At 39.7% G+C, this 27907-nt stretch overlaps 2 protein-coding genes across 13 annotated transcripts in view; one reads left to right on the forward strand and one right to left on the reverse strand.

Moving 5' to 3' along the window:
• Positions 1-5107, forward strand: part of GUF1 (GTP binding elongation factor GUF1) — a 658241-nt gene extending 653134 nt beyond the window's left edge. For all 6 annotated transcript variants that reach the window (XM_089777856.1, XM_075930488.2, XM_075930489.2 and 3 more), the window contains 4 exons: positions 13-114; positions 2544-2663; positions 4002-4038; positions 4945-5107. In XM_089777856.1, coding sequence (XP_089633982.1) covers positions 13-114; positions 2544-2663; positions 4002-4038; positions 4945-5082 — 397 coding nt within the window. In that variant the 3' untranslated portion in view covers positions 5083-5107. The remainder of the gene's footprint in view (positions 1-12; positions 115-2543; positions 2664-4001; positions 4039-4944) is intronic.
• On the reverse strand, positions 102-26373 carry GNPDA2 (glucosamine-6-phosphate deaminase 2). 7 transcript variants are annotated; one of them, XR_012904310.2, is made up of 9 exons: positions 26217-26373; positions 20660-20821; positions 19019-19120; positions 17712-17894; positions 17182-17366; positions 14610-14784; positions 7956-8053; positions 996-1136; positions 102-237 (listed from the first exon to the last, which is right to left on the reverse strand). XR_012904310.2 is itself a non-coding variant. In XM_075930502.2 (8 exons), the coding sequence occupies exons 2-7, from the start codon at positions 20781-20783 to the stop codon at positions 7989-7991; spliced, it is 834 nt and encodes a 277-aa protein (XP_075786617.1). In that variant the 5' UTR covers positions 20784-20821; positions 26217-26373; the 3' UTR covers positions 108-1136; positions 7956-7988. The 7 variants fall into 7 exon arrangements, 6 of the variants coding, with proteins under 6 accessions (XP_075786617.1, XP_075786618.1, XP_075786623.1 ...); XM_075930502.2 differs by having other exon boundaries at positions 108-1136; XM_075930503.2 differs by lacking the exons at positions 102-237; positions 996-1136 and adding an exon at positions 5256-6497.
• Between the last annotated feature and the right edge of the window lie 1534 nt (positions 26374-27907).

Here is a 27907-nt window from a genome sequence, read left to right on the forward strand (position 1 = left end):
TTTTCCCTTTAGTTTTGATTATGAAGATGCAGGGTACCAGACAGCAGACCTTGTCAAAATGGATATTCTTTTAAATGGGAACTCTGTGGAAGAATTGGGAACTGTAGTACACAAGTAAGTATGTTAGCTGAAGAATATTTCTCGGTAAATAAAAAGGGCTTCTTATTTATTTATATTTTCACAGTATTTTAGTGAAAGAGCAATCAGGATTTTATCATGCAGCCACCTTTCAGGTATCTGCAAAAGAAGGGAGACATTTTGTAATTAGGAGGGAACTAAGAATCACATGTTTGACTTTAGAAAGATGCAAATTCTTAACTAGAAAAAGGGGAAGATGATAAGAGGAAAGGGTAATTGCCTACAAGCAAAGAGTTCACATTAAGGAAAAATTTGTCAATCATTTGAAGAGCACTTAAAATAGGTAAAAACTAAAAAGGGGCCCATAGACTTTGTAGAGAGAATCATTGAAAATAAGGGACTCAAACTTACAAAGATATACAATTAACAGTTGTCAATTGTTTTATACTCTAGATTACATCAATGCCATGTAAACTTGCAATTATCTAAATTTAATTAGTTAATGAGGTATTAGATACAACATATGGAACTTGCATAGGAACATGTAAAGTCAGTCATTTGGTTGCAACTTCCCGCAGTACATGATGTTTTGGTTGTTTCCCATGAAGAGTGTCTATCCTATTTTAGGACAATGTCTCTAAATTTGACCCTTTATTGGTTTTGGACCCTGAGGGAAGTTCACCAAAAAGACTTAAAAATGATTTAAGTTTGAAGGCCTCAAAGGTGAGTAGAGAAGCCACAGAAGGCTGAGAAAATGCATCATATTGGGGGTAAACTTTTACAAAATGAAGGCAGAAACAACCCCATTTCAGAATAACATTTTTGTAATACGAGATTCATGAATTAGGTTTATGAAATATAATGATGACAAGGAAGATGGTGTTTCCAGATTTCTGCATTCCTCAGTGGACTCCTACCTTTCTATTTGGTGCTTTTTATTTCTACTAGTCTTTACAATTTTCCACTTGTTCTTCCAATTATTATCTTTAGTAGTATCCTTAGTTCTCTTCTTTTAGTTTCTCTTCCTTCCAGGATGTCTCAATTTCAATCTGCAGTTACTGAAAATCATATTTACACTTTAGTTAATTTCTGTCATGACAAACTACAGTCTTTTCTAAATTATTGGATTTTTTTTTTTTTACTTCAGAGTATCAGAATAACAAAGGAAAACTGTCTTACTCTAAGAAGATTGTTTCATTCATCTTTGCAATCAACTCTCTAATTTAATCTGGTTTTCAGAATTTTCCATTGGTTCCCTAGCCTCTCTTATTAAACCTATGCCTATTTGTTGCTCCATTTGTTCACTCTGTTCCTAAAATCTTGGTATTTTCTCTCATCTGCATTTCTTCATAATTGGTTATTACTTCTAAACACGCACTTCTCTGTGGCTATGTCTACACTGCAATGCAATTTCGGGATTCACAGTAAGCCCATTATTTCGGGCTTGCTATTCCGACATCCCTGTAAACATCATTCTACAAGGAGTAAGAGACATTTCAGAATAGCGCTTTATTTTGAAATTTGGCACTGTGTAGACAAATTAATCTATTTCGAAATATCATTGAAATAAGATAGGATAAGCAATTTGAGCTATGCAAATTGCCTATTTCAAGTTACGGTGCAGTGTAGACACACCTTCTGTGTTTGGGAACTCACTCCTGAATTGCTTCCTTTAATCAAAACTAACGTTAAAAACATTAGAAACTTCAGGGGGTAGCTGAGTTAGTCTATAAGTGCTATCAGCCCATTTGTTGTTTAAGTTTATCCAGTACAGACTAAGAAAACATGTAGATGGTATCATGAGCTTTCATGGGCACAGCCCACTTGTTCAGATGACCGGAGTCTGAATTCCAGTCATCTGAAGAAGTAGACTGTGCCCACAAAAGCTCATGATACCATCTATGTTTTGTTAGTCTATAAAGTGCTACCAGACCATTTGTTGTTTAAGTTAATCCTTAAAAACATTTTTTCTTTTACTCTTAAATCGCACTCAGTATCATTTTCCCTTATGGCTGTATCTTTTCAGGCTCTCCTCACACTATAGATTGATTGCATATGTTATAATGGAAAGAATTAGGTAACCTAAATTCTTGGATTCTACCAGTATCTCTTACCATAAATATACACACCTATCTCTATAGCATTAAACTGAAGCTATGTATTCTTCAGATAAAGGGAATCTCAACTGTTGCTGTATTAAACTCTGTAAAACATTTTCAGCAACTGCTTGCTATCAAATGTTTTGCTACATGATAATATAAAATTTTCCTTTGTTTTCAGACCATAAAAAAACAGTACTTTCAAAATCTGAAATAAGGGGTGTTTGTGTGTGTATATATATATATATTTTAAAAAAGATAAAATGTCTACTAATAAATTAAGAGAAACTTTTAAAAATGTTGCTGAAAGCAATTGATTTGGGAATAAAAAATATAAATGTAAACAATAGCGAATTTGTCTTTCAGAGACAAAGCATATGCTGTTGGTAAAGCTATGTGTGAACGTTTAAAAGATGCTATTCCTAGACAGCTGTTTGAAATAGCCATCCAGGCTACTCTTGGCAGCAAAGTCATTGCAAGAGAAACGTAAGTTACATCTTTTTTCTTGTCTTTGGCTATCTTTAAGATATGAGGAAATGTTTATCTATTTTTTAAATTTGTCCATGCAGCCATAATTACAGATTTTGTTGTAAAATCTACCTACTTGAGGGAAAACAGCAGGAAGTTTTCCCCTTTGGCATCCAGTGGAAAACTTGTGTGTGTTGGTCTACATTTTTTTTTCTCATTTATGTAGAAGACTAATATTTGATCTTCAGATTTGAATCTAGTATTATTTTGATATAAGTAAAGTTACAGAAGAAAATTGTCATACAGGCAGTCCCCGGGTTATGTACAAGATAGGGACTTTGCCAGAGCAAAGCCTCAGAAGCGCGGGAACCCGCCGCTGCTGTGGCTTCAGTCCCGGTGCCTGTGGTCTGCTGGGGACCGTCCAGCAGACCAGGGGCACCGGAGCAGCTTACGAACGGGGCTTTCTCGCCCCGGAGCTCGCAGGTAGCAATCCGCCACCTCGACCTCCGGGGCGAGAAAGCCCCGTTCGTAAGTGCGGATCCGATGTAAGTCGGGGACTGCCTGTATTATAAACTTATTCGGTATAAAACCAGACAATACAATGTTGGATTGAGCACAGTGAATCACAATAGAGTGATTTCTGGGATGGGTAGAATAGTTTCCCACCAACAAAACAAGTAGATGGTGAACACTAAGACCCTGGGAATTGAGCAAAGGCCCACTCCAAAGAAAGTGTAATGCATGCTATACCAGCCAGCTGTTCACTCCAAAGCAACTATGGTTTCTTGGTGTGATCCTTGTGCAGTCAGCTTTTGTTGCTGCAAAGGATTGTGGGATTTGTGCTGTGGTAAGTAACCCGAGGTGGCTTTTGAGTGTCAAGTGGAAATGATTACGAATCACTGCTTAATATACGCTAAAATATTAATAATAGAAATCACAGCACATTTAATAAGCTAATCATATAGATGGTAGCCCATTTTTATCAGTTCATTTGCAATAAAATTGTGCTACTGGCTCCATTAGGTTTTCTATTTTTGCATAGTGACGTATTGTAAACTTTCAAGTGTGAAAGTCAATTTGAAATATCTATACATGCTTTGATAGATGCCTCCAGAATTCAAAAATATCATAGTTTGAGGCTTAGCTCTCTAAATGACTTGGACTAGAAGATTTGAAAAGAAACGGTGATCTGTATACATACCATCCAAGCAACTTAGAAAAACTACCTCCAAATATTTTGCCACCTATAGATTTGGGGCTAGTACTGGGTACATCATGAAATAAAGTTGGTCTTGCATGCAGGAAATGCACTGATATATTGATATATACAGATATATGGTATCTTCTCTCTTACAGGGTAAAAGCTTACAGAAAGAATGTTCTGGCAAAATGTGTAGGTATTTCTCAATTTGAATATTGACTGCTGAAGTGGCTCAGATGGGGGATATAATCTTATTTCTTTATTCTCCCATGGCCCTCTCCTCCCCCTACCACACAGTTTCATTTTTTGCACTTAGTTTCTCTCATGGCTCACTTCTCTCTCACTCTTTCAAGCCCCAGTGACAAGATAATCTTATTTATCCCATTATATTTAGATTTTCATTCTAAACTAGTTTCCCCTTTGTAGTCTGTTGTAACTACTTTCATTGTACTTGCACTGTGGTTCAGAGAAACTGACCACTTTTTCAAAGCTGCACATCTATTATACACAGAGTATCATTCATTATCCCACAGTTTTCCCAAATGACATGGATGAGCAGATGGTTTGAACATTTCCCTGTAGAGACTGGTTGTGACTAGGCTTGAGTTTGGCTGTCAAGATTATACAGATTAAAGGATGTAATGCTTAAACATGGCAGGGGGTACATCTACACTGCACTGCTATTTCAGGATACTAGAGGTATCCCAAAATGGCTACTCCCCCCCATCTACACAAGTCTCTTGCTATTTTGAAATATTTTTCTAAGTAACGTGCGCACTATTTTGATATCCCGGAAAAGTTACACAACACAACTTTCCTTAGTCATAGCAGGTATCAAACCACTATAGCCTCTCTTGACAAGCTTGTGTGATAGATGAGATAATGGAAGAAATCATCTCCTGCTTGTATGAATGCCTAAATTATAGATTGTTCACTGGCGCCTCTTCTTCTTTAAATATTGTAATTTGGGATGACTGTTGGGAGTTGAACTGATCTTAGGTTACATCATTTCAAAAACTGATTTCTGTATAGCACATCTTTTAATGTTTTTAAACTGTAGTATATATAAAAACCTAATGCAGCTTTCCTATTTAATAGTATGGTGGAGATATTACACGGAAAATGAAGCTTTTGAAGAGGCAAGCAGAAGGGAAGAAAAAGATGAGGAAAATTGGCAATGTGGAAGTGCCAAAAGATGCCTTTATAAGTGTTCTTAAGAGACAATCTGAAAAATAAGTGGCAATAAACTCTGCAACTATGATGCTTCATCTAGTTTTTGCTGGGCAAAAGGCAGGATGACAATAATATAACTTATGGCTTGGGGTATGTTAGCATGACCTGTCATGTTTAATTGTACATTTTTACATAGGGCCAGAGCTATAATGAGAACACATTTTAATTGGAAGAATACTTGAAGTCTACATTTCAGATTTTGCCATACACTATTTTGTAATATGTTCAAATGCTTGTAAATGTGACAAAGTAGAATTAGAATTATTTTGGGTTACATGAAATCCAGGCCCAGCAGGAGCTTGTTTCCAGATACTGCACTCTTAACCAACCCCCAACTTCCTTTTCTGACCACCTTCCCCTGAAAGTGCACTTTGGCTCTCAAATTCCTGGAACTACATTCTTTGGAGTTTAGGGTAATAATTGTTTTATGTATGTACAAAGAAAAGGGCACACCAGTTCTACATTAGTGAAGTAATAGAACCTAAACACTTACTGCCTCAGCAAGAATAAAACAATTTAGGAATTGATAATTAGAGAAACAATACAGCTCTCCACTTGCACATAGATAATTAGCCCAGTAGTAGGAGATTATGTAAGGGACACTACTCATCGTATTTTACTCCTTTTCTGATCATCTACCTCCTGGATACAGGTAAATAGCAACTTGTAGGGCATACTTCTTGTCTAGGTCATATTGAAGATATGCACCTAATTTATGGCAAGAATTTGAAAAGTTTGAGATGCTTCTGAAGTATCTGTCTGTTTTGAAGTGTGTGGTGGGGAGGGCACAGAGTTGTTATACATTTAGCTTTGTTTTTTCTTGAAGTCAGGGTAAATACCTGTATTTTGTGTTTATTAAAAGAGCCAGATCCATGATAAAACAGCATGGCATGGGACAATCAGAAATACTCCACTACAAACAAGGGCACACAGTCATTTAGAAATGCCGTAGGAAATGTAAAGAAAGAAATCCAGTTATGAGCCTCAAAACAAATGTCTCTCACCTACCCATGTAAATCCTCTCCCCAGCAGAGCACAAACATAAACCAGCTGAACTGTATTGGTCCCAGAGCCCAAATCATGCCTGTCACTACCCCGCTGGTGACCTACTATTTTTTCCACCACAGCCAGCCACCTAACAGCTACAAAAATCTGGTTAGCTTCTACAATGGGAAAGTGGGATTGCTACTGAAGATGCTCTTGGCAACCGCTTTGGCAAGGTGATAAACACTATGGCATTTATCAGGCACAGCATGTCCCTTGAGACTTATCCATTAGAGGGTGGTTCTTCCTGCAGCTGATGCAGCCTGTTCTGTGGCTGGCCCATGTTCATCTAGGAACAACCCTAAGGTTACCTACAAATAATCCTGTCCGACCAACTCCAGCAACTGCCATTCTGAAGCCAGGAGCCCCCACACCTGCCAAGTAAAAAACCAAACCATCAGAAAGTGGTCTATAGTTTTAAGAGGTGCTGAGGCCTGACGGTGATAGGCAACTCATGAGCTACACCTGCTGGTCATGCACTCTTGAATGGACATAGTTTCCCTGGAAGATGTGCCATCACACATCTTGATACTTAAAAGGGCATCTATACTATTTACAAATGCTTTAGGTTCCAGTCAGTAAGTTCTGGGGACACTTACCTTTAGGGGAATCTTCCAGAAACTGGCCTGCATCACCCACTCATACAAAGACCTACACACAGACTGCACCCGGGGGGGGGGAGGAGAGAGAGAGAGAGAGAGAGAGACTCTGCTCCTGTGAGGGAGCCTATGGCTGTGGTTAAAACCATCCTGCCATTACTTTCCACTGAGCCACCCGCTGAAAGAGTAGGAGTGGATAGCCTGTTTTGCTGGCATAGGGGGAAGCGGACTAGTTGAGGCAGCATATCCATTCAGAAAATAGTAGGATATACGCCATGTTATTGATCATAGGGTTAGGAACAACTTCTAGAACAGTTTAGTAAACTATTGCACATACAGCAATGAATTCCTTAACATCCTTTAAGCGGGGCAGACAGGCTGCACAGCTCATCACTTGCAGAGCCTTTTCTTACTGGTGAAAAGCCAACTATTCTGTACTTAGCTCCAGCTAAATATTGAAGTCCAGACAAACACAGATAAGTGTCCTTTGAAAAGACTGTAAACAAGCTGGTGCAATTAGCAAACTTGTTTTAGAGTGAACAGTTTAGAGGAAGATTACATATGGCTTTCTGCTTTAATTCAAACAATACCAAAAGATAGATCAGGCTTAATTATAGCTATAAAGCAAACATATCAAGTTACTATTACTCTGAGAAAGTATTGTCAGATGTAAAATTAAAATTAATTTAGTTCACAGCATTACACAGCTTGTCTTCACTGGCTGTGATTTTAGGAAAAAAGTGTATGTATGTCAGCAGCTCTTTGACCAGTAATAGATTTTTTTTTTTTTTTTACTATTGCAGCATTCATCTACTAAGCATGTGAAATCCTGAAATCTCTCTCACACAGGTCATCATAGGCTGGATCACACTGATAAGTCTTTCTGGAAGAGTTAGTAGGATTCTTCAGTCAGTCCAGTAAACAGAGAATTCAAAATATGAAGCACTTCAGCAGGAAAGGTTATTTTGTGTTTAGTTTCAGTATAACTATGGCTAACAAAGCTGATAAAAATATCAAAAAGGAAAATCAAATATCAATATCCAGTTTTTACTTAGGTATGTGTTTAAAGGAGACAGGTAGAAAAAAATTACAGCTCAAAGCTTATTAAACAAATCCACATTTATGGTAAGTTTATGGTTAAATAATGGATTTCACTTTTTTCCACTAATGAAAATGCTATTTTGAAAGTGAAGACTTCTATTTAAATGTTATACTACACAAAGAGGAACATACCATCATGGTCAGTCCATCTCTTTCCATGGATTTTTAAAAGGGAATTTTACTGCTGGCATGAAGGAGCTGGTTTGGCACAATGTTAATTTTGCCCACACCTATAAAAAGGCACAAAATACCCTTTCACCAAACCTGTTTTTGAAACCTGAAATGTTTATTCTCAGACCACAGTTGACATCAAAAACAAAACAAATGTAATCTTTTTGTGAATTTCAACTTTACTTGGTGTAACAGTAGAAAAGAGTAGCATTCTTAGTTCAGCATTTATACCAATCTCCGATGCAAAGTAATGGCTAGTAATCTAAAGCAATTGTTTACAATCTCTTGTTTCAACTCCAGCCATTTGGATTTTTAGGTATTAACTTACTGCATTTAACTCCTTTCCCCTCTTTACAGTTTTTCGATTACAACATCATTAATGTAACTAGACAGTCACCAAAGAGGAACATATTGAATGTATTCATTATCTATAGAGCTCAAATCCGAGCTCAATTCCCAAAATATAAATTCTTAAATAAACTTTAAACGTGTAACAAAAGTGCTATGGCAGAAGTACAATATGCACATAATTGAAGAATAAGTTATTGTAACAGTTTGAAGGGGTCTATTTCAGTTTTAGGCACTGTTTCCATACCATTATTTGCTTGAATATTGTACAATCGGACTTAAATGCCCAGAAACTATTGGCATAAGATTAATTTAAGGCAACCAAAATGCAAAATGTGTATTAGATATAAACAGTGCACTTCATAACCAAAGTTGTGCATCTGTTACAAGTCCAAGTCCATAATGTTTAACATGTGAAAGGCCAAAAGCATTGTGCCTGTACTGGGATACAGAAAATGAGAAGTGTATTTTGCACTGTTGGAGCCAGAGAATGATGCTTAAGCTAAAGTGTAATTTTCTTCCATGTAAACCATACATTGCTGTGCTAAGAGTATGCTGCTGATTTTATTATTTCTCATAGTATGCAACTTCCCTTTATATTTGCTCTGTTCTTGTTTACTTACTGTGGCTGCCAATGAAATCACAACTACAAAATATTAAAACAAAATGCACAATACAACACTGATTCTATGAATACAACACTGCACAGATATGGAATGTGAATGTACAGATACTGGATTGTTTTAAAAAAATACAGTACTTAAGATTCCCCATTTTAGCCAGCTTTCAGCATATATGCATAGCAGTATTTTTGTCTGCTACCTAAAAATGTTGTTTTGTTTACCCACATGGAGTACCTCCTCAATTCCTTCTTCAGTTTTCTTCTTTCATACTGTACAGTGGGTCCACAAGTTTATTGTGAACATGCATTAAACCTTAAGGGGGGAAAAAGCAACAGTGCCAGTTTTACTTAGTTATCAGCATACATTTTCTATCTGGATTGTTTATTTGCTGATTTTACTTCACATAGGTATATTCATTAATACTATGGATTGAAATAGAGAAAACACAAATGGGCGCTCATAAGGCCAAATAAGCTCTATACAGGCAGCTAGCTATTAATTCAGTTAGGCAGAAGCAGTAACATGCTATTCCTGAGTTATTCTTAGACATTATCCCAGTAATACTTACAAATGAACTAAATAGGGCTATGAATTGGGAATGTAACAATTCTGTAATCAATTATTAGATATGCATGCAAGTCCATTATTTAAAACAAAGTTCCAGTTTCAAGTAGAAACTTATAAAAAGACCAACAAAAGCATCTGTGTATTTGTGTTTAAGTTAACGAGTGTTTGCAATATTGTCGCATGAGTCTCTTAATCCAAAGCTTTTCACCACAAGAAATTCAGATTACACAATGCTTTGATATGTTTATAACAGCCTGAGTTTTAAGATTACTAACGGAAGATGTTTATTACTACACCTCCATGATCTCAGACTCTCAGAACAAAGACCAATGACCTGAAAGATCAAGAATATACAATACAGGCGGTCCGGTCCCCGAGTTATGCAGATCCGACTTATGTCAGCTCCGTACTTACAAACGTGGCTTTTCTCGCCCCGGAGGATGCGGACCAACCGGCAGCGCTCCAGCTGCTCTACCCCAGGCGTCCGTAAGAAAAGCCTGGTCTACTGGGGGGGGGGCCCGACCAGGGAAGACCAGGTGGCGGGACCCCCCAAGCAGACCAGGGAAGACGCGGGTGGCGGGACCCAGATGCGCCGCAGTCCCGTCGCCTGGGTCCTCCGCGGCTTTGCTCCACGTTTCCCTGGTCTGCTGCCCGCCCTCCCTCCCTCCCTCCCCCCCCCCCCCCCCCCCCCCCCCCCGCAGACCAGGGAAACGTGGAGCAAAGCCGCGGAGGACCCAGGCGACGGGACTGCGGCGCATCTGGGTCCCGCCACCCGCGTCTTCCCTGGTCTGCTTGGGGGGTCCCGCCACCTGGTCTTCCCTGGTCGGGCCCCCCCCCCCCAGTAGACCAGGCTTTTCTTGCGGACGCCTGGGGTAGAGCAGCTGGAGCGCTGCCGGTTGGTCCCGCAGTGCCGCTCCTCGGTGCTACTGGACCAACCCAGCAGTGCCCCAGCTGCTCTGCCCCAGGCGTCCCCAAGTCAGCCGCTGCTGAAACTGACCAGTGGCTGACTACAGGAAGCCCAAGGCAGAGTTTCTCTGCCCCAGGCTTCCTGAAATCAGCCGCTGATCAGTTTCAGCAGCAGCTGACTTGGGGACACCTGGGGTAGAGCAGCTGGGGTTTTGCCGGGTTGGTCCCGGCCGCGCTCCAGCTGCTCTGTCCCAGGTGTCCAGATTCAGCTGCTGCTGAAACTGACCAGCGGCTGACTACAGGAAGCCTGGGGCAGAGAAACTCTGCCTCGGGCTTCCTGTAGTCAGCCGCTGGTCAGTTTCAGCAGCGGCTGAATTTGAACTCCAGTTCCGTCTTAAGTACAAATTCAAGTTAAGAACAAACCTACAGTCCCTATCTTGTACATAACCCGGGGACTACCTGTATATTATGTGCATATGAAGTGCTCAATTAACTGTTACTACAGATATAGTAACATGAATTTCCTTTAATGTTCTATTATGCAAAAGGAATCATATTGAAGAACTCCTTACACAGCATCTGCTCCCAATGTCACTCAGAGTCATCTATTCATTTAATAGCAAATTTTCATTTATGATAACTTTTTTCACCAATACAATTAGGACACAGAGTGAAAGATCTAGCCTTAAGAGAATTATTTACTCAGCTTCATTTGGCTCTTTATGTGTAAACCCAAGGAAGGCAGTATATATTTTACATTGTCTGAAGACAGTGGAGGTGAGAAATGGAAAAAGTCAAGCCCACAATCAAGGCTACAGGTTGTAGGGTAAGCAGCTAAATAAATAAATAAACTAGAAGCATGGTAACTGAATACATTTGGTACAAAAGATGCATGATACAGAGGGAAACCCGCAACGGCAGACAACCACTTTTAAAAACTTAAGAACAGTCACACTGAGTCAGATCAATGGTCCAACTAGTTTAGTATTCTGTCTTCTAACAGTGGCCAATACCAGGTACTTCAGAGGGAATGAATTGAACACGCAATCATAGAGCGATCCATCCCTTATCATCCATTCCCAGCTTCTGGCAAGCAGCTAGGGACACTCAGAACATGGTGTTACATCTCGACCAATAGCCATTGACAAATCTATCCTCCATGAACTTATCTAATTCTTTTTTGAATGCTTTTATAAATTTTGGTCTTCACAATATCCCCGGTAATGAGTTCCACAGCTTGACTGCGTGTTGTCCTTTAGAACAGAACCATACTTTAAAAGTTGCATTTATATTTTTTGCATTTGACGTCCTGGTTTCCTTTTACTAAAAAAGTGGGGAAAGAACACATATACACACACACACTCATCTGTATTTCCTGGAGGCACAAATTTTGGTAAGTACTATACCGGTGCTTTTATGAAGCATATTCAATTTCCCCATTAGTAGATATGCATTTCAGTGAGAGTACATTCAGAGGCACAAGTCTTATATTTACAAGCTTCACATATCAAATGAGAGTAAATATCCATTCTCCACAGAGGAAGGAGCAAGAGTTTAGCATCAGGATCACCCTCCCAACAGGTATTGGCTGGGGACCCACTTCTTGATGATAGATTTCAGGTTTCCTAGATTTTACAAGTCCCACTGAATTCTGGGATTCAATGCCCAATGTATTTCAAACAGATGATCCAAATGGTTATGCTTTTAAAACATTACCTGGAGTAGGAGGAAAGGCCTACATTACTGGGTAGGTTGGATTATGTCCAAGTGAAATATAACAACTGGATAGTGTACTGCCTGTTAACCTCTTTTGGAAAGAATAAAATACCTTAAATTGTGCAGGCACCTTCCTCCATCTTTCCTAAAGTGTGTATCCCACAGATGCAGATGGTACAAATTTTAGAAGTGCTCTTAAAAGTTTAAGAACTTGAAGCATTCACTCCACTCCTCTGAAAATTATTTGCTGTCAGTTTTCACAGTTTAACTGATGTTGCTGTATCCAGATTAAAATAGTCTGGTTATTTGTTTTGGGCATACATCAAGTTTTTTCATTCTACAGAAAAAGCATATGAAAGCTTTCCTTTCCTCCTACACATGTGCTTTCAACAAATATTGTTAGACACCAAGTAAGTTTAACATGACTGATGTTTTTTAAAAAATACTTAAAGCAGCAAATACATTATAGTGTAACCTAACAATTAAGTATGAATACATATTCATACATATATGTGCATTTTTATATATAAATGCAGTGTTTTCATTAACATCTTAAATTTAGTTATAAGTTTGTAAGTGACACATTTATCAAGAGCTTGCTCTAACTATGGCTTTGAGTCAAGTTTTAGTATTCATTATGTGCCCAAGCAATCTTGACTAGAATTCTAGATTACAGACTAGTGATAAGAAATTACATTCAATAGAAGTTCAACACTGTTAAGCACTAAATTTACTTTTTCAACATATAGCCAAAATATACTCAGAGCAACGAGATACTCATAAATTAATTCAAAAAACGAGCTACTGATGATAACTGTGGTAAAAAGAAAACAGAGTAGTGTGTGGAAATCCCAAAATGTGGCCTTCTTTTCTTAAATTGACAGTATACATAGAATTATTTGTTTGGAAGAAGAAAAAAAGAATATTTTCAATTCAAGTAAAAAAGCCAGTAGCCCAGATTTCATAGACATCTCAAAATAGTAAGTGTCCAAGAAAGATGTTCAAAAAATAAAGAAACTTCAGTTTCTATCTACCATAAAATTAATTACATGAATGTCTTATCCTCAAAATCCATAGCATAATAAGAGAGAACAATAAAACAAGCCTGATTGGTGTGAAACAATCTTTGTTAGCAGCAGCAGTTTATGTAATTAGTGTAATTTTTAAAAGGCACTCGTTGAAAATGCATTAAGGCTCATACAAAAACAAGGCAGTGAAATTAGTGATAAGAAAACAACTTTAAACTCAATATACTTGATATAATTATTGATACATGTAAAATCAATATAAGGATCTCATTAGATTACATACCAGGGCTGAACAATAAGCAGCCAACAGGCTGAACGCAGTTCACCAAAAGTATCCTGGGAGCTGTGGGAAGCAGAACAGCCAGGCCACCACTTCCCACAGCTCCCATTGTCTGGGAACAGCAAACTACAGCCAATGAGAGCTGCGAGCAACCAGACCTGTGGATCAAGAGGTCTGTCAGCCCACCGGGGACTAACCCAGGTGAACTCTGTCCAGCTCATGAGTCACTGAGGCTACATCTACACTGCAGCTGTTTTCCGGGATACCTCTGGTATCCTGGAAAAGCTATGCTATGTCCAAGGAACACGTTCGCTTTTCGAAAAAAAAATTCAGAAAAGGGGACACGTTCTTTTGCCATCCCTGTAAACCTTGTTATATGAGAAAGAAGGGCTGTGCCAAAAAAGGACGTTTTTCCGAAATTTGGCACCATGTAGATACACCAAATTTCGAAAAAGCCTCTTCTGAAGGAAAAGCAGAAAAAGATATGCAAATTGCGGATTCTTTTCTTTGTAGTGTAGACACAGCCTCATTGTCCACCCAATTTAGAGTGCACAAGATTCAGTTATGCAAAATATATGGTAGCCAAAATGTCTTCACAAGTGATTTCAAAGGCTTACATTTTGGCCTTAGAAACTTCCAAAATTCTAGTTCACCGAACAATGCATGAGAAATAAGTTAAAATGGCAAATACAGCAAATCATAGCAGAAGCAGCCGTTTGAAATGATACAGAATTAACCTTCATTATTTATCAAGTTTTCTATAACCCAAATTTTACTTTCCAGCAATTCTAAAATCAACACTTCTGAAAGCAACAAGCTATATCCTCTAAAGTCACATTTCCAAAAAGTGCTGTTGAAGAATATATGGCCAATAGAGCAAACTGCAAGTGACAAAGGAAACAGTTTCCATTCAAAGAAAATGTACTGTACATGAAGGATCATGTACTTTGTTTCCTGCATGAAAGGAATGAGGTTAAGTCCATTAGCCACTGTAACATATTCAAATACTAAGTTCAACATTTCATACTTGAATATGGTAACTGTTTTTAGTTGTACATGGTGCACTTGGAGACAGGGATTTAACCCCCAGCCATTTTTAACTGATTAGTCACACAGAGAACCTATTCTGTTTCAAATCAGTGCTCACCTTTGAAGTATTTCACAGTTTTAACTCTTAATTCTAAAGTAGCATCTTCATCACATACGAAGATAGTTCGGGGGTGCTGTTGAAAAGCAGAAACTGTCCACATATGATTGACCCCTTCTTCAATTGCCTTGTACAAGGCAAAAGCTTTATGGGCACCTGTTATGAGAATCATAACCTGGTAGATAACACAAACACACACAAAGAGGGTGAGTTTTCAATTTACCTTAAATTCCCAAATCAGTTATTACTTACAAATTGAACCTCCAAAATCTGGGACACTCTGGTCCAACATCTGCGGTCTCGCAGGACCACGGATCTTGCTGGATCAAAGAGCCCCGGTGCCCAGGAGCAAAATCCCATACCCGAGGAGCCCTAGACAGGCAGGGCAGGAGTGGGACTGGCGAGTCTCATCCCCAGGGACCCCCGGCATAGCGCAACAGAAGCGGGGCAATCAGCAAGCCTCATCCCCGAGGATCCTCGGCAGAGCATGGCAGAAACAGGCAGTCAGCAAGCCCTGTCCCTGGGGATTCTTGGTCAGGCAGAGGAGAAGTGAAGCTGCAGCAATTGCAGGGAAGCTCTGCTCCTGGGGAGCCACAGTGGGCCAGTGCCCAAGTCCAAGCTCTGCAGGCTGGAGCCAGTGGCAGTGGGGCCGGAATGGGGCCAGCCACAGGGAGAGGGAGCATCCTGGGATGCTGGTGGCAGGGACTTCCCTTGATCTGACAAATTCTCTCATTCGGGATGGGTCAGGTCCCAAGGGTGCCGGATGAGGGAGGTCCAACCTGTACTGCTTAGCTAATGGAATCCTATAGTATTGAAAAGTCTTAAGATGAACAGTTCTTTTACATATTCTCTACTGACCACCTACTACTTTTAACAGAAAAAATATATTTACCTTCATATTTTAACATGTGCACCATAACAGCTAATATCCAAGCACCAAAATGATTCCACTTGATCCCACACTTACGAGATATCAGCCAAAAATGGTGATACCTAATAGTCAACAACTTCCACAAGCGCACCATTCAAGGTGACACATACATGCATTTAGATACCATACAACATAACACTGAACTACTCAAAGTATTCATTGTTTATTATTATTATTTATTATTGTGTGTAGTGAAAGCCAGAAGTATGCCAGAAAATTCCTTTGGTTTAGACTTTCAAGCAACTCCAGTCATCTGAAGAAATGGGCTGTGCTCACAAAAGCTCATGATACCATCTACACGTTTTGTTAGTCTATAAAGTGCTACCAGACCATTTGTTGTTTTTTTCTGTAACAGACTAACTTGGCTACCCCCTGAAGCTACTTTAACTATACAGTTACTAAAGCTGATCTGTAAAAGCTGATCAAGTTCTAGTAACCCTACCAGTAATGTACTTATTGTCTCAATAATCCATGCCAACAAGGACATGGAACACATTACTGGACAACACTTAATTCACAGTTCCAGAGATCGCTGTACAAATCTTCCTTGTAACAAAAAATATCTTACAGCATTTTTTTTATAAAATAAAACTAGATGGGACTTAAAAAAATACAGAAACTATACATATGATTAGTTTAGTCATTACTGAAACGGCCATCCCGAGGAAGAAACGATAACAGTTGCACAAGAAATCCAAGCAACAGTTTCAGATGTTACAGGAAGGACCAATGTCGTCAGTTACAGTTCTATAACTTCCTATTACAATTACAGGGTAAATTTAGGTAAATCATATACATGAAAATATATCCAAGACCTTTAGACATTTTTGAATGAAGAATTATACAGGTACTATAGTTATATATAAGTGATCAGGATCTCAATTTAAAATCTCATCTGCAAGAGATCTCCAAAAAGCACAGTGCTCTCAACATGACAATTTGATTAATTATACAGATTAAAATCATACCAGTATAACTGTTATACTGACATATTCTTTCTGCTGTAAGTGTGCTACTCTGTGGTATAGAGTAGACTAAACCTCTTCTAAAGTAACAAAAGCTAAACTGAAAAAAATCCCAGAATACTATAATATGTCGGAGTGATGCCAGTATTATATTGGTTTAAATTCTCTATCAAAGAGAATACTTTCCCCACATACACAATCCAATAATGGAGAATTGGTTCAGTACTGCTTTGGAAGAGCACAGTATTATTAGTAATGGCATAAATAAAAACCCCAAACTCAGAAAAAATCAGGCACTATTAAAAAAGATCCTTTATTCGCTATGGGCCTTCTTAATGGATCACCTAAATGTTGTGAGTCTACTGTTGACATGTTTCACTATAAAGAATGTACACTACTCCCACTATTAAGAAATGTATTCATTCATAATAATATAAAGCAGCCACAAAAACTTGTAATAATCACTTACTACCAAATGCCTAGCTGAAATAAACCTCTAAATAATAAATAAAAGCTTATTAAAATCAATTTCAAGAATGTATTGTTAACTGGTTATTTATTCCTTCAAGATCTTTGCATTAATTCTAATTATGATTGCATGTAATTATACTGATGAAGCTTTGCTTGGTGTCCTGAATATGGACACATGCAAATTAAACTAACAATGACTTCTTACCTCTCTAGCGTCCATCACCGTACCAACACCAACTGTTAGTGCCATAGTTGGAACTTTAGATAAGTCTCCATCAAAGTACTTAGCATTTGCCAAAATAGTGTCCATTGCTAAAGTCTTTAATCTTGTTCTTGAAGCTAAACTTGATCCCGGTTCATTGAAAGCAATGTGGCCATCTGGACCAATGCCTTTACAAGACACACAAAAAACAGAAACAATTATTCAGATTTCCTGAGAAGACTACAAAATATTTAAGAAAAGATTTGTGGTTGAATTTTCTAACTTACAAATGAAAATAAAGGCAGGAGTCAAAACTGGTATATTATTAAATTAATTAGTTATTAAAATTTGGATACTAACAATACTATAATTTCAGGTTCAAACTGATTCTCCATGTTAGTGTAAGACAGGGAGGTATCTAATACTATCTGCTTCAAAATAAAACACAATTTTAGTTTTGGAAGTGACGTGAAATGATTCAATAATGTATTAAAACAGTGACAAGTTATCACTTCTACAAAGGTTTCTCCTACCTCCAACAAATAGATCGATTCCCCCGGCTTCTTCAATTTTTTTTTCAAATGCATCACACTCTGCTTGTAAGTCTGGAGCATTCCCATCAAGGATGTGAGCATTATTAGGATCTATGTCAATATGCTTAAAGAAGTTATTCCACATATAAGAATGGTAACTCTCTGGATGATTTCTTGGAAGCCCTGGAAACAACATTTAAAGCAAAATGTAAATAGATTTTACTAAAACTGAACTTCCAGTTTTATAGAAAACATAGTGGGCAAGAAATGTACAGTGCATTTCTTAAATCTAGTCTCACCAATCAAATAAATGGAAGCATTTTATAGACTGCATATGATTTTCCATTTCCATGCACCTTATGAATACACCAGTGTAGAGTGAATAGTATTTTAAACTCACTTGGCATAGTCACATACAACTATACAAAATATAATAAAGAAAAAATTTGGCCCAAAAATCCATTTTGAAACTTTCTTATGAAAACTTCTTCAGAACACTTCACAAATACTGAATTTAGCATCAACATCTACTTAACTATTATTCTGATTTTGAAGATAAAGACACTGAGATATGGAGGCTAAAGAGACTTGCCTAGAGTAGGGATATTAAATTTCAATTACTCAGTTAATCGAGTAGTCGATAGAATTTCCTTTGACTACTCGATTAGTTGATAAGGGGAAGGTGGGGCGCTCACTATTCTGGCTGTGCCTCTGCCTTTTAAATGTATTAAGAGCCACTCAGGGTTCTTACTACATTTCTAGGCAGAAGAGCAGCGGGAACACAGGTCGAGTGGGGACTCAAGCAGTCCCTGCTCGCCCTGGATTCCAACTGCTGCACTTCTGCCTTTAAAATGTAGCAAGAACCCTGTAGTGCTTTTGAGAGACCCGGCACGCACAGAGACTGCTTTAGTCCCCATTCGCGCCATTTCCCTGCTGTGCCTCTGTCTCCCCTTGCCCTCCTGCGGAGACAGTGCTGGGGTGAACCAGTTTTTAAGCCACTTCCCCCCAGCACCACCGGCTCCTGCTCCCCCCCGCTTGCTTCCTCTCTCTGACAGAGGCACTAAGGGACGGGGAGAAGCAAGTATGCGAGACACTACTCGACTACCTGGTAAGCATATGCTTATTGGGCAGTAGACAGCTTGCTTACATCCCTAGCCTAGAGTTATACAAAACTTGCAGCAAAGCCTGAATCTCATAACTCTCAGTCCTGTGCTTTATTCAAACCTCAGGAAGATGATTTATCATTTTAATGCAGAAAATAGTTATCAGAATAGGCAGTATTTCTTAATATTTGAAATATAACTTACCTACATATTCATCCATATTGAAAGTCTTTACATATTTAAAAGAAAGATCTCCATTCTTGTGATACTCTATCAATTTTTTGTAGCATCCCAAAGGTGTGCTCCCTGTATAAAATAAGCTTATTAGTCTGATGTTTTGTACGCCACTAAGCCATTTTTAGATGTATTTGCAAAGCTGAACAACATAAACCAGGGTTTCTTAAAGTTTGTTCCACGGCTCACTAGAGTGCTGCGAGGCAGTTGGAGGTGTGCCGTGGAAAGCAGAGTTCAAAATGGCCGCCCTTAAAAGGGTAATGACTGCTTTCCTGATAAAAGGGCAAACTGTTTCGGGGTTTTTTTTGCTTAACTTCTTTTCCACGTCCTTTTTTGTTTGTTTTGCTCTGCTCAACAACTTTCCCCTGGGAATGGCTGCCCTTAAAGGGGCAAGCCGCTTTTTTTTTGGTTCAACAAAAAAATCCTTGGCGTTCCTCATTAAAAAAATATTGTTTGGTGTTCCTCGGTCTTAAAAAGGCTCAGAAACACTTGCATAAACCCTTCATAAGTTGAATTCTGCTACCAAGTTACAGAAGAATCATAGAATACTAGGACAGGAAGGGACCTCAAGAGGTCATCGAGTCCAGTCCCCTGCCCTCATGGCAGGACCAAATACTGTCTAGACCATCCCTGATAGACATTTATCTAACCTACTCTTACGTATCTCCAATAGTAAAACTCCAATAGTCCAGCACCCAATTGTCCGTCACTCCTGATAGTCCAGCATCAAAATGGCAAGCGCTCCTGATGGAACCAGGACATAACCCGAAACTGTTCAGGTTAGCCGCTCTCATGTGGGTTATAGCAGGGAAGAAGGGTGTTTGGGTCTGGGAAGGGGGGGGGGGAGGGAAGAGAGATTGGGTTATGTAAAAGCCTGATTGAAAAGCCGGCCGCTCAGCAAACGTGCCCCTGCGCCTGGAGGGAGACATGCGGCTGCTCCAGGACCCGAGCATAAGGTTCGGGGGGAAGGGGGAAGTGGGCTACAGCAGGAAGGAGAGGTGTTTGGCTCTAGGGAAGGGGAGGGAGATTGGGTTACAGCAGAGATGGGAGGTGATTGGCTCTGGGGAAGGGGAGAGGGAGAGAGGGATCGGATTATGCACGTCCCAGCCAGCTCATTGAAAAGCCGACCACTCAGCACACGTGTCCCAGTGCCTGGAGGGAGATGCATGGTTGTACTGGCAGCTCCGGGGACCTGAGCATAAGGCTGGGGGAGACGGGGTGGAGGGGATTGGGTTGGGAGTATGCAATACCTCCTGATACTCTGGCATATCAGATAGTCTGGCACCACCTAGGTCCCAAAGGTGCCAGACTATCAGAAATCTACTGTAGTTTGTAAACTCAAGTGTCCATTCCATATTACAGTTGTAAAAAACCTTACCTTCTTCTCAGAAGACCCAGTGAAGTTTTTTTCACTTTTTAAAACTATGACATACTGAAATACACAATATTACAGGACTATAACGTTTGAAAGTTTGAATTAGGCATGTTTGAACTTTTATGCAATTAAGTACCTACTTAATATCTAAGATCTTTATTGCTGTGGCTAACTAGACACCAAACATTTCTGTAATTAATGAATTACATGAGTTTACAATAAAAAAAAAGTATTACCTGTTGGTAAACCAAGGGTAAAATACCTTCCTTGACTTGGTTTGAATTGGATAATACAATTACAAATGTATTTTGCTGCCCATTCACTTGCCAAATTATAGTCATCAAGAATTACCAGTCTCATTTTGATGAACAGTTTGCAGGAAAAAAATGAGGTTAAACCTGTGAAAAAACACAGAAACTATTTTTTAAAGTCTCGTAACACGGAAAAATAGAGTGAAATATTAGATAGGTTTAGTTTACCCTTACATGTTATTTTAAAAGGCCATGAAGATCTAAAAAGTAAAGCTTCATATTTCTAGAATATAATGCAGGGTAGTTAAAAAAAGCATGTTTTTATGTGTTTATGCACTCCGTTAATGACTTTAAAAAATTATTTCAAGTAATTTGTCTTCCCTCAGGTTCCAATTAGACAACTAAATGGAACATTTTGGGTGACTGAAAAGGCTACAGAAGACCAGGAAACACAACTAAATCAGTAAATATAACCTATTGATCCATTAATTAAAAAAAACCTCTAAACCACAGGGCAAAATTGTGAAAGAGAATGAGGATAGACACTTTACTTTTAAAACACACAACTCTCTATCCCAAAGTTTTAATGCCTTGATGTTGCACACAGAGGCTACGTCTACACTGGCACCTTTTTCCGAAAATGCTTAAAACGGAATACTATTCCGTTTTCAGTTTTTCCGGAAAAGGAGTGTCTACATTGGCAGGCTGCTTTTCCGGAAAAGCCCTTTTTCCAGAAAAGCGTCTGTGGCCAATGTAGACGCGCTTTTCCGGAAAAGAGCCCCGAGTGTCATTTTCACGATCGGGGCTTTTTTCCGGAAAAGATTACTGGGCTGTCTACACTGGCCCTTTTCCGGAACAGTGTTCCGGAATAAGGACTTATGCCCGAGCGGGAGCAGAATAGTTTTTCCGGAATAGCGGCTGATTTTGTACAGTAGATCGTCGTTGCTTTTCCGGAAAAGCAAGCTACCAGTGTAGACAGCTCGCAGCTTATTCTGGAAAAGCGGCTGCTTTTCCGGAATAAGTGGCCCAGTGTAGACACAGCCACAGAGTTTTATAAATGACTTCTGATGAACTCAAATGAGTCAAGGGAACAACTCACAAAAATAAATGCTTTTAGGATTGGAGACTTAATGTGTGTTCTACTGGAAAATGAGGACATGACCAGTAGCTTGTTTTAAGAAAAAAAATCAAGAGTTGCATATTGTCGTCAGTATAAGGAGTGCTACATTACCTTTGTTAAGTAATTTTTACAAAGCATTTTGTTATAACTTGTTCTTCCATAACTGATTGAACTTGAGTGCTTAAAGAGTTTACTAACAAGTGAGATACGCTATCTCTGTTTCTAGTTTCCCTATCAATGACAGGATGTGGAAACAAAAGACTGGCAGGTTTAATCATAATTACATCATTAAGGTCCATTAGCACATGACCTGCTAAAGCTAAAAATGCTTCACCCACTGAAAGATAAGATTGAAAGGTGTGTTATAAGATCTTAAATCTCAAAAATGTCACTTTTTGATCTGTAGCAGTGTTTTCTGGCATTGGTTCAGGAGTAAATATAGCAAGTCCTGGATTTTAGACAAATATAAGTTTCAATTCATGACTAATATACACAGGTTTTCTTCTCTGACTTGAGAAAGATTGTGCTTGGAAGAAGACAATATGTTGTAAATGAACCTCTATTCCATCTAAGGGAGAAATTGTTCCATATATTAGGTAAATATCCTACCATGTGTGGCAACTGAGTGATTATAGTACTGGACTGCAATCCTGAAAATTGTCAAGTAACTTCATTAATTCTTATCAGTTAGTGGACTATTCTATAGTCCCTGGGAGCGGCACTGGCAGCAGCGCAGGGTGCCAGGTGAGAGCTAGTCCACGAGAGGAGCCAGTATAAAACCCAGCTCCTCTTGCAGACCGGCTGCTCGTCGCCCTGTGCTGCTGCCTCTGATAAAGAGGCAACAGTGCAGGGTGACAGCAGCCCATCTGGGGGGAGGGTCTGAGCTATCAGACCCAGCGCTAACTGGAACCGAGCCAGGCTGCCTGGCCACCCACCCAGCTCCTAATACACTTAAATACAGAGCCACAGAAGGGGTTAGGTCCCAGAGTCGGCATGAGCCAGAACTGAGCCGGGCTGCTGCCAGCCTACTAAAAAAGTTACTGGTTGCCGGGGGAGGGAGGGTGAGGGAGGAGAAGGGAAGAGGGAAATGCGGGTAGTCTATAGCATTAACCTATAAGCTTCTGCTTTTTGGTTAATTGACTACACTATTACATCCCTAGACTGAATCTTGCTCACACTGAAAGGCTACCTCCAATTCACCCTCTTGCAAAATGGGTACCCAATCCCAGGTTAGGGCAGTCAACGACATGATGTTAGCCATATCCCTCCCTGTGTACTGTTGATTATGAACCTATTGTGCCTTAGTCACGTGCTCGGGGGAATTCTTATTATTAACAAAGTTAATTATCCACTAACTTTGCATAACTTGCAGTCACTTAACAGTAGGGCGGTGAGGGGTCAGGGATAGTACAAATGTAGTGAAGAGCTTCTATACTAATTTCTCCTAGAAAATGGTCATATGGAAAAGCTTTCACAGCTGCATTGCCTAGATCTGTAGAGCTTTAGCAAACCAATCTGCTCACCCAAATTCAAGTCAGAATAATTCAAACTGACAAATCAGAGAAGGGCTACTAAGGAAGATTGGGGGTTGGAGGTAAAGAGAACAGCAAAGTTATCTTCTAAAGACCAAAAGAGCTCAGGCTTTGAAGCAAAAAAGGTCTGAGAGGGGATATGATTGTGGTCTGTAAATATATCAGGGAAGGAGAAGAGATATTTAACAGCAATGTTAGCACAGGACAAATGAATATCAACTGTGACGTTCTGGAAAAGCATCCTAATGAAGGGAGCACAAACAACTTAGCTAGTTGTAAAATGAACCTTGATACATTTATGAATGGGTTGCCTTTGAGAGTAAGGGACTTGGACCCACAAGACCTAAGAGGCCTCTTTCAATCAATCATATGTCCTTAAACCAGGGATTACCTGTATTGATCAATACAGACACTTCCACACTAGAAATGCTAAACAGAAAATGAGATATCTCTACCTATATTACTTGAACTATAGAATTTTCTATGAGAGCAACTACATAAGTTGCCTACAGAAAAGCCAAAATGTTTACTATTTCTCAGTTTTGTAATACTAGTGAATGCCACAGCTAGGAAGTCTCAGAGGAGTAGCCACATTAGTAACTAAAAATGAGTAGTCCTGTGGCACCTTAGATAGTTAGAGGCTAGCAAAAATATATAGAATTATGAGCTTACATGGGTACAACTCCAACTCATCTATGTCTTTTTGTTATCTCTAAGGTGCCACAGGACTACAGGTAGGAAAATATGTTTATGCTCACCATCAGTTTCCTCCCGTCATTCATTAGTAGCCATGAAAACGTACACAGTTTATGACAATGAGGTATCAAAACTTACTTCCTCTTGTTGAACTTAAACAACAAGTAGTCTGGTAACTTTAAAGAATAACCAAACATGTAAATGATAGTTTTGTTCGTCTTTAAAGTTCTACCCGACTATTTGTTGTTTTTTAAGTTTATCCAGTACAGACTAACTCGGCTACCTAACACAGAACGTTAACTCCTCTACCCCACAGTACTCAAGAAAGTTCAAGTCCTTTGTGGAGCAGATACACCATTGACAAACCATGGACTAATATGCAAACAGACTTGACAATATGGAATCTTTCACGGTAGAGTGATTTAAATCAGCACTTTAGATCAAGGGAAAAGCCTTCATTAAAGAAGAACTTTTCCATTTTTGTATTTCAATTATTTTCTAAATCAAGATGCATTCACACTGGTTGTTATAACCATAAAAATATACTGATTTATAACTAAATTGAACACATACTAGATTCTATACATCTTTTTGTTACCTTAGATATATATACTGTAAGTACATATATTTAAGCAAGGCCAGGCCTGGTTGTAAACAGTTAATTAAACTGATTATTTCGTGTCAGCCAGGAAAATTCTCAAATATGCAAAAAATCAGAGATTTTCAAACTTTTTTCATTTGCAAATCCCTAAACAATTTTAAACGGAGAAGCAGAACTCTGGAAATCTCAAGACAAGCTGCAAACCCCCTGGGGTCAGGCTGAAAACCACTGGTCTAATCCAAGATCAGGCCCCCCTCGCCCAGCATTGAGGAACCCATGCTAATATTCCAGTACCCTTCACTGCCCTCTCCCCACAGGGCAGGAGCACACAAAATCTACTAGCCCCTGACCCAAAAGAGATTCCCCACCCCTAGCCTAAATGAAAGTGACTTGAGCATAAGTTCCTAGATGTCAGAAGTCTCTTTAAAGAAGACAGTATTCTAAGTTATTGTCCTTCAAACTTTTAAAAGTAGAAGATCTCATCTCCACCCTCCTTTTAATTCATAGACTGGAAAAGAAAGACATTTATCTGCTTTTTCAAACTCCCAAATAAATTTTCCAAGTAAGAATATTTTCTTCATTTGGTCTAAATCATTCTGTTCCTGAAGAAGAGGCTACTTCTTTCAAAATCCGGTTTAACACTTCCACAAATTCTAGTTTCACACTGTACTATTTTAGTGTGTGGAGACCAAGAGAAGTGTTTGAGAAACTAGTGAATTTCTGTTTCAATGTATGTAGGGAAGCTGACAGAGGAAGGCTATTTACTTGAATGCCCAGAACTATCCAAAAGCAAGGGCTGGCACTTACTGGGAAATCAGTATTCTTCCATTACCTGCAAAGTTTCCATGATGGGTGGAATTATAAATATTTATAGTTCAAGAACTAAGTCAATCAGGGCTTAGGTAGTGAAAAAGCCATAAAACAAGATTATTAGCTAGCTCACTGAATGAACTTGTTGAGCTACATAATGGTCTCTGGAGTCCCAGACTAGGTTGTGATGTCTTTGTCAGTCTCTTGCACCCAGTAGCATAGTTTCTGGATCTTCTTCAAGATGAGGCCCTTAATAAAGCACATGATCTACTGTTCCATATTCATGAAGCTTGCCCTCAAGGGTTAAATATCCCCCTCGATTCTTTTTACAGGCAAGAAACCTTTAAGTTTTTGATAGAAACTCATGGATTCAGCATAGGATTTTTTATTTCTTTTTAAGCAATCATAGTAAGTGTAGGCCTTATCATAATTTACATTAAATGCAGATTTAATATAAAACAGATCTGTGAAAAGAAAAACTTTAAACAAATTTTAAAAAACCCCGATTTTCCCCCACAAGGTCAGGTGTGACTCGTCCTGGAATCTTTATCTTCAAAGAGAGGCGGCAGCATAAGGTAAGTGCCCAGTCCTGTTCCCAGCGGCACCCCACCCCTCATTTTCCTCCGTCCCAAATCAAACCACTGGCCCCGACCAACAGCCCCACGCGCCCCGTGACTCACCACAGCCCCCAGCACACCCAGGCTACCCCCTTCCTGCCCCACGTACCCCGTTCCCCGCCACAGCCCCCGCCCCCACCGCGACACCGCAGGGGGCAGCACTCACGGGAGCAGGGCGGCAAGGCGGGCCCCGGCAGCGATCGGAGCCAGAACCACGCAACTCCCCGCGCGCGCGTCGAGCCACAATTCGCGCAGATCAGCTGAACTTGCAGCGGAAGCGCGCTCTGAAGGATCGGAAGTGAGCGCGAGGGTGCAGCCGGTTACGCGCATGCGCTGCAGGGATTCTTTCGAGGGCAGTCCCGCGCGTGCGCAGACAGTTCGCAGTTCAGGGCGGGGCGGGGGTAGTGGATGCAGCGGCTGTGCCGGGCGCGGGGCGCGGCTCGCGGGGGAGAGGAAGCGGGGTCCGCGTGTGCGGTTCAGGGCGCTGCCGGAGCGGCGGGGTGCGGGCGCCCACTTGCTTTCCTGGGATAGCCCAGGGCTAGAAGCTGCGCCGCGGGGGGGCGGGGTGTAAAATCCCCCTGAGCCCAGCGGGCGGCAGACGCGGAGTTAGATACTCGCCGTGTGGCGGGAGGCATCTTGGCCCTGAGGGTATTAGGCAGGGTGGGGAAGTTCCTGTCTTGTAGCGGGCCAGCTTCTGTAGGTAAAAAAAATGCTGAGGTGCATAGAGCCCTTCCGCCGCTGGGGCAAGGCAAAGGCACCGTATCACCCTGGGGTGGAGAGTTTTCACAGGCTGATCACGCTGTTCTCAAAACCCGTCCATGAATTCATTGCTAGACGTGAACTTAGGGATGGGGATTGTCGTGCCTTAGACCAATATGAAACACACTAAGCTTCCTTTGCCCTGTGACTGCAGCTGGCCCATTTCACTTTGAGCTTTTAAACCTTATTTCAAAAGATCTTGCCTTATCGGTAACGGTCTGAATATATATATATATAAAAATGTAGATAACTTTCTGTTATAAAAAGGATTGCAAAATACTTCGATTTATTAAATCAGACTGTGGCTGTCAGTAAGCAATCTGTTACTTCAAGTTAGAATGTTAGATCCCATTACCTTTCAAGCATTGGTTCATACCTGTGTGTGTAATTTATCATGCACTTTTGACTTCTATCATGTGCTTCCTGCTGGATGCCCACTCACAGGATCCCATTTTGTGCCATCCACACACACGGTCTTGAGGGGGAGGAGTTTTAAATATTTCATCTCACTTTGGGGAGACTCCAGGAAGAGTGATTTGGGCTGTTGATTAATGCAAGTTAATTAATATTAAAAATGGTGATCATACCATTGAATACCAATTGAAATTTAAATATTTTGGACTTTTTCTGCATTTTCACATATAGAGATTTCATTTACAACAATATAAAGTATACCGTTTTCACTTTTTATTACAAATATTTGCCCCATAAAAAAGAAAAATAGTGTTTTTCAATTATTCTCTTTACTAGTAAATAGTTATTTTTACAAGTACTGTAGAACAATCTCTTTACTAGTAAAAAGTTATTTACATGAAGATTTTTTGTTACATAACTGCACTAAGTCAGTGTAAAATTTTAGAGTCTGTCACCTCAGTCCTACTTCATATAATAAGACAAAAATGTTTATGTACATTATGGGTGATAATGCTGCTTGCTTTTATTTACAATGTTACTTGAACAGGCATCTGCATGTCACTTTTCTAGCTGCCATTGAAAGGTATTTACATGCTATATATGCTAAACAAACCTGTACCCGTTTATGCTTCAGCCACCTTTTCAGAGGACATACTTCTATGCTGATAATGCTAATTAAAAATG

Source organism: Pelodiscus sinensis, chromosome 4 (assembly GCF_052426305.1).
Source record: "Pelodiscus sinensis isolate ZL-2025 chromosome 4, ASM5242630v1, whole genome shotgun sequence".
Lineage (NCBI taxonomy): Eukaryota > Metazoa > Chordata > Testudines > Trionychidae > Pelodiscus > Pelodiscus sinensis.

What these genes read in the sequence shown, in the direction of transcription:
- GNPDA2 (XM_075930502.2), bottom strand. Translation starts at nt 20,783, where the DNA reads ATGAGACTGGTAATTCTTGATGACTATAATTTGGCAAGTGAATGGGCA. An exon ending in CGGTGATGGACGCTAGAGAG is followed by an intron (nt 14,785 to 17,181) that starts GTAAGAAGTCAT and finishes GTTATCTACCAG; the next exon opens with GTTATGATTCTCATAACAGG. An exon ending in AACTGTGAAATACTTCAAAG is followed by an intron (nt 8,054 to 14,609) that starts GTGAGCACTGAT and finishes GCCTTTTTATAG; the next exon opens with GTGTGGGCAAAATTAACATT.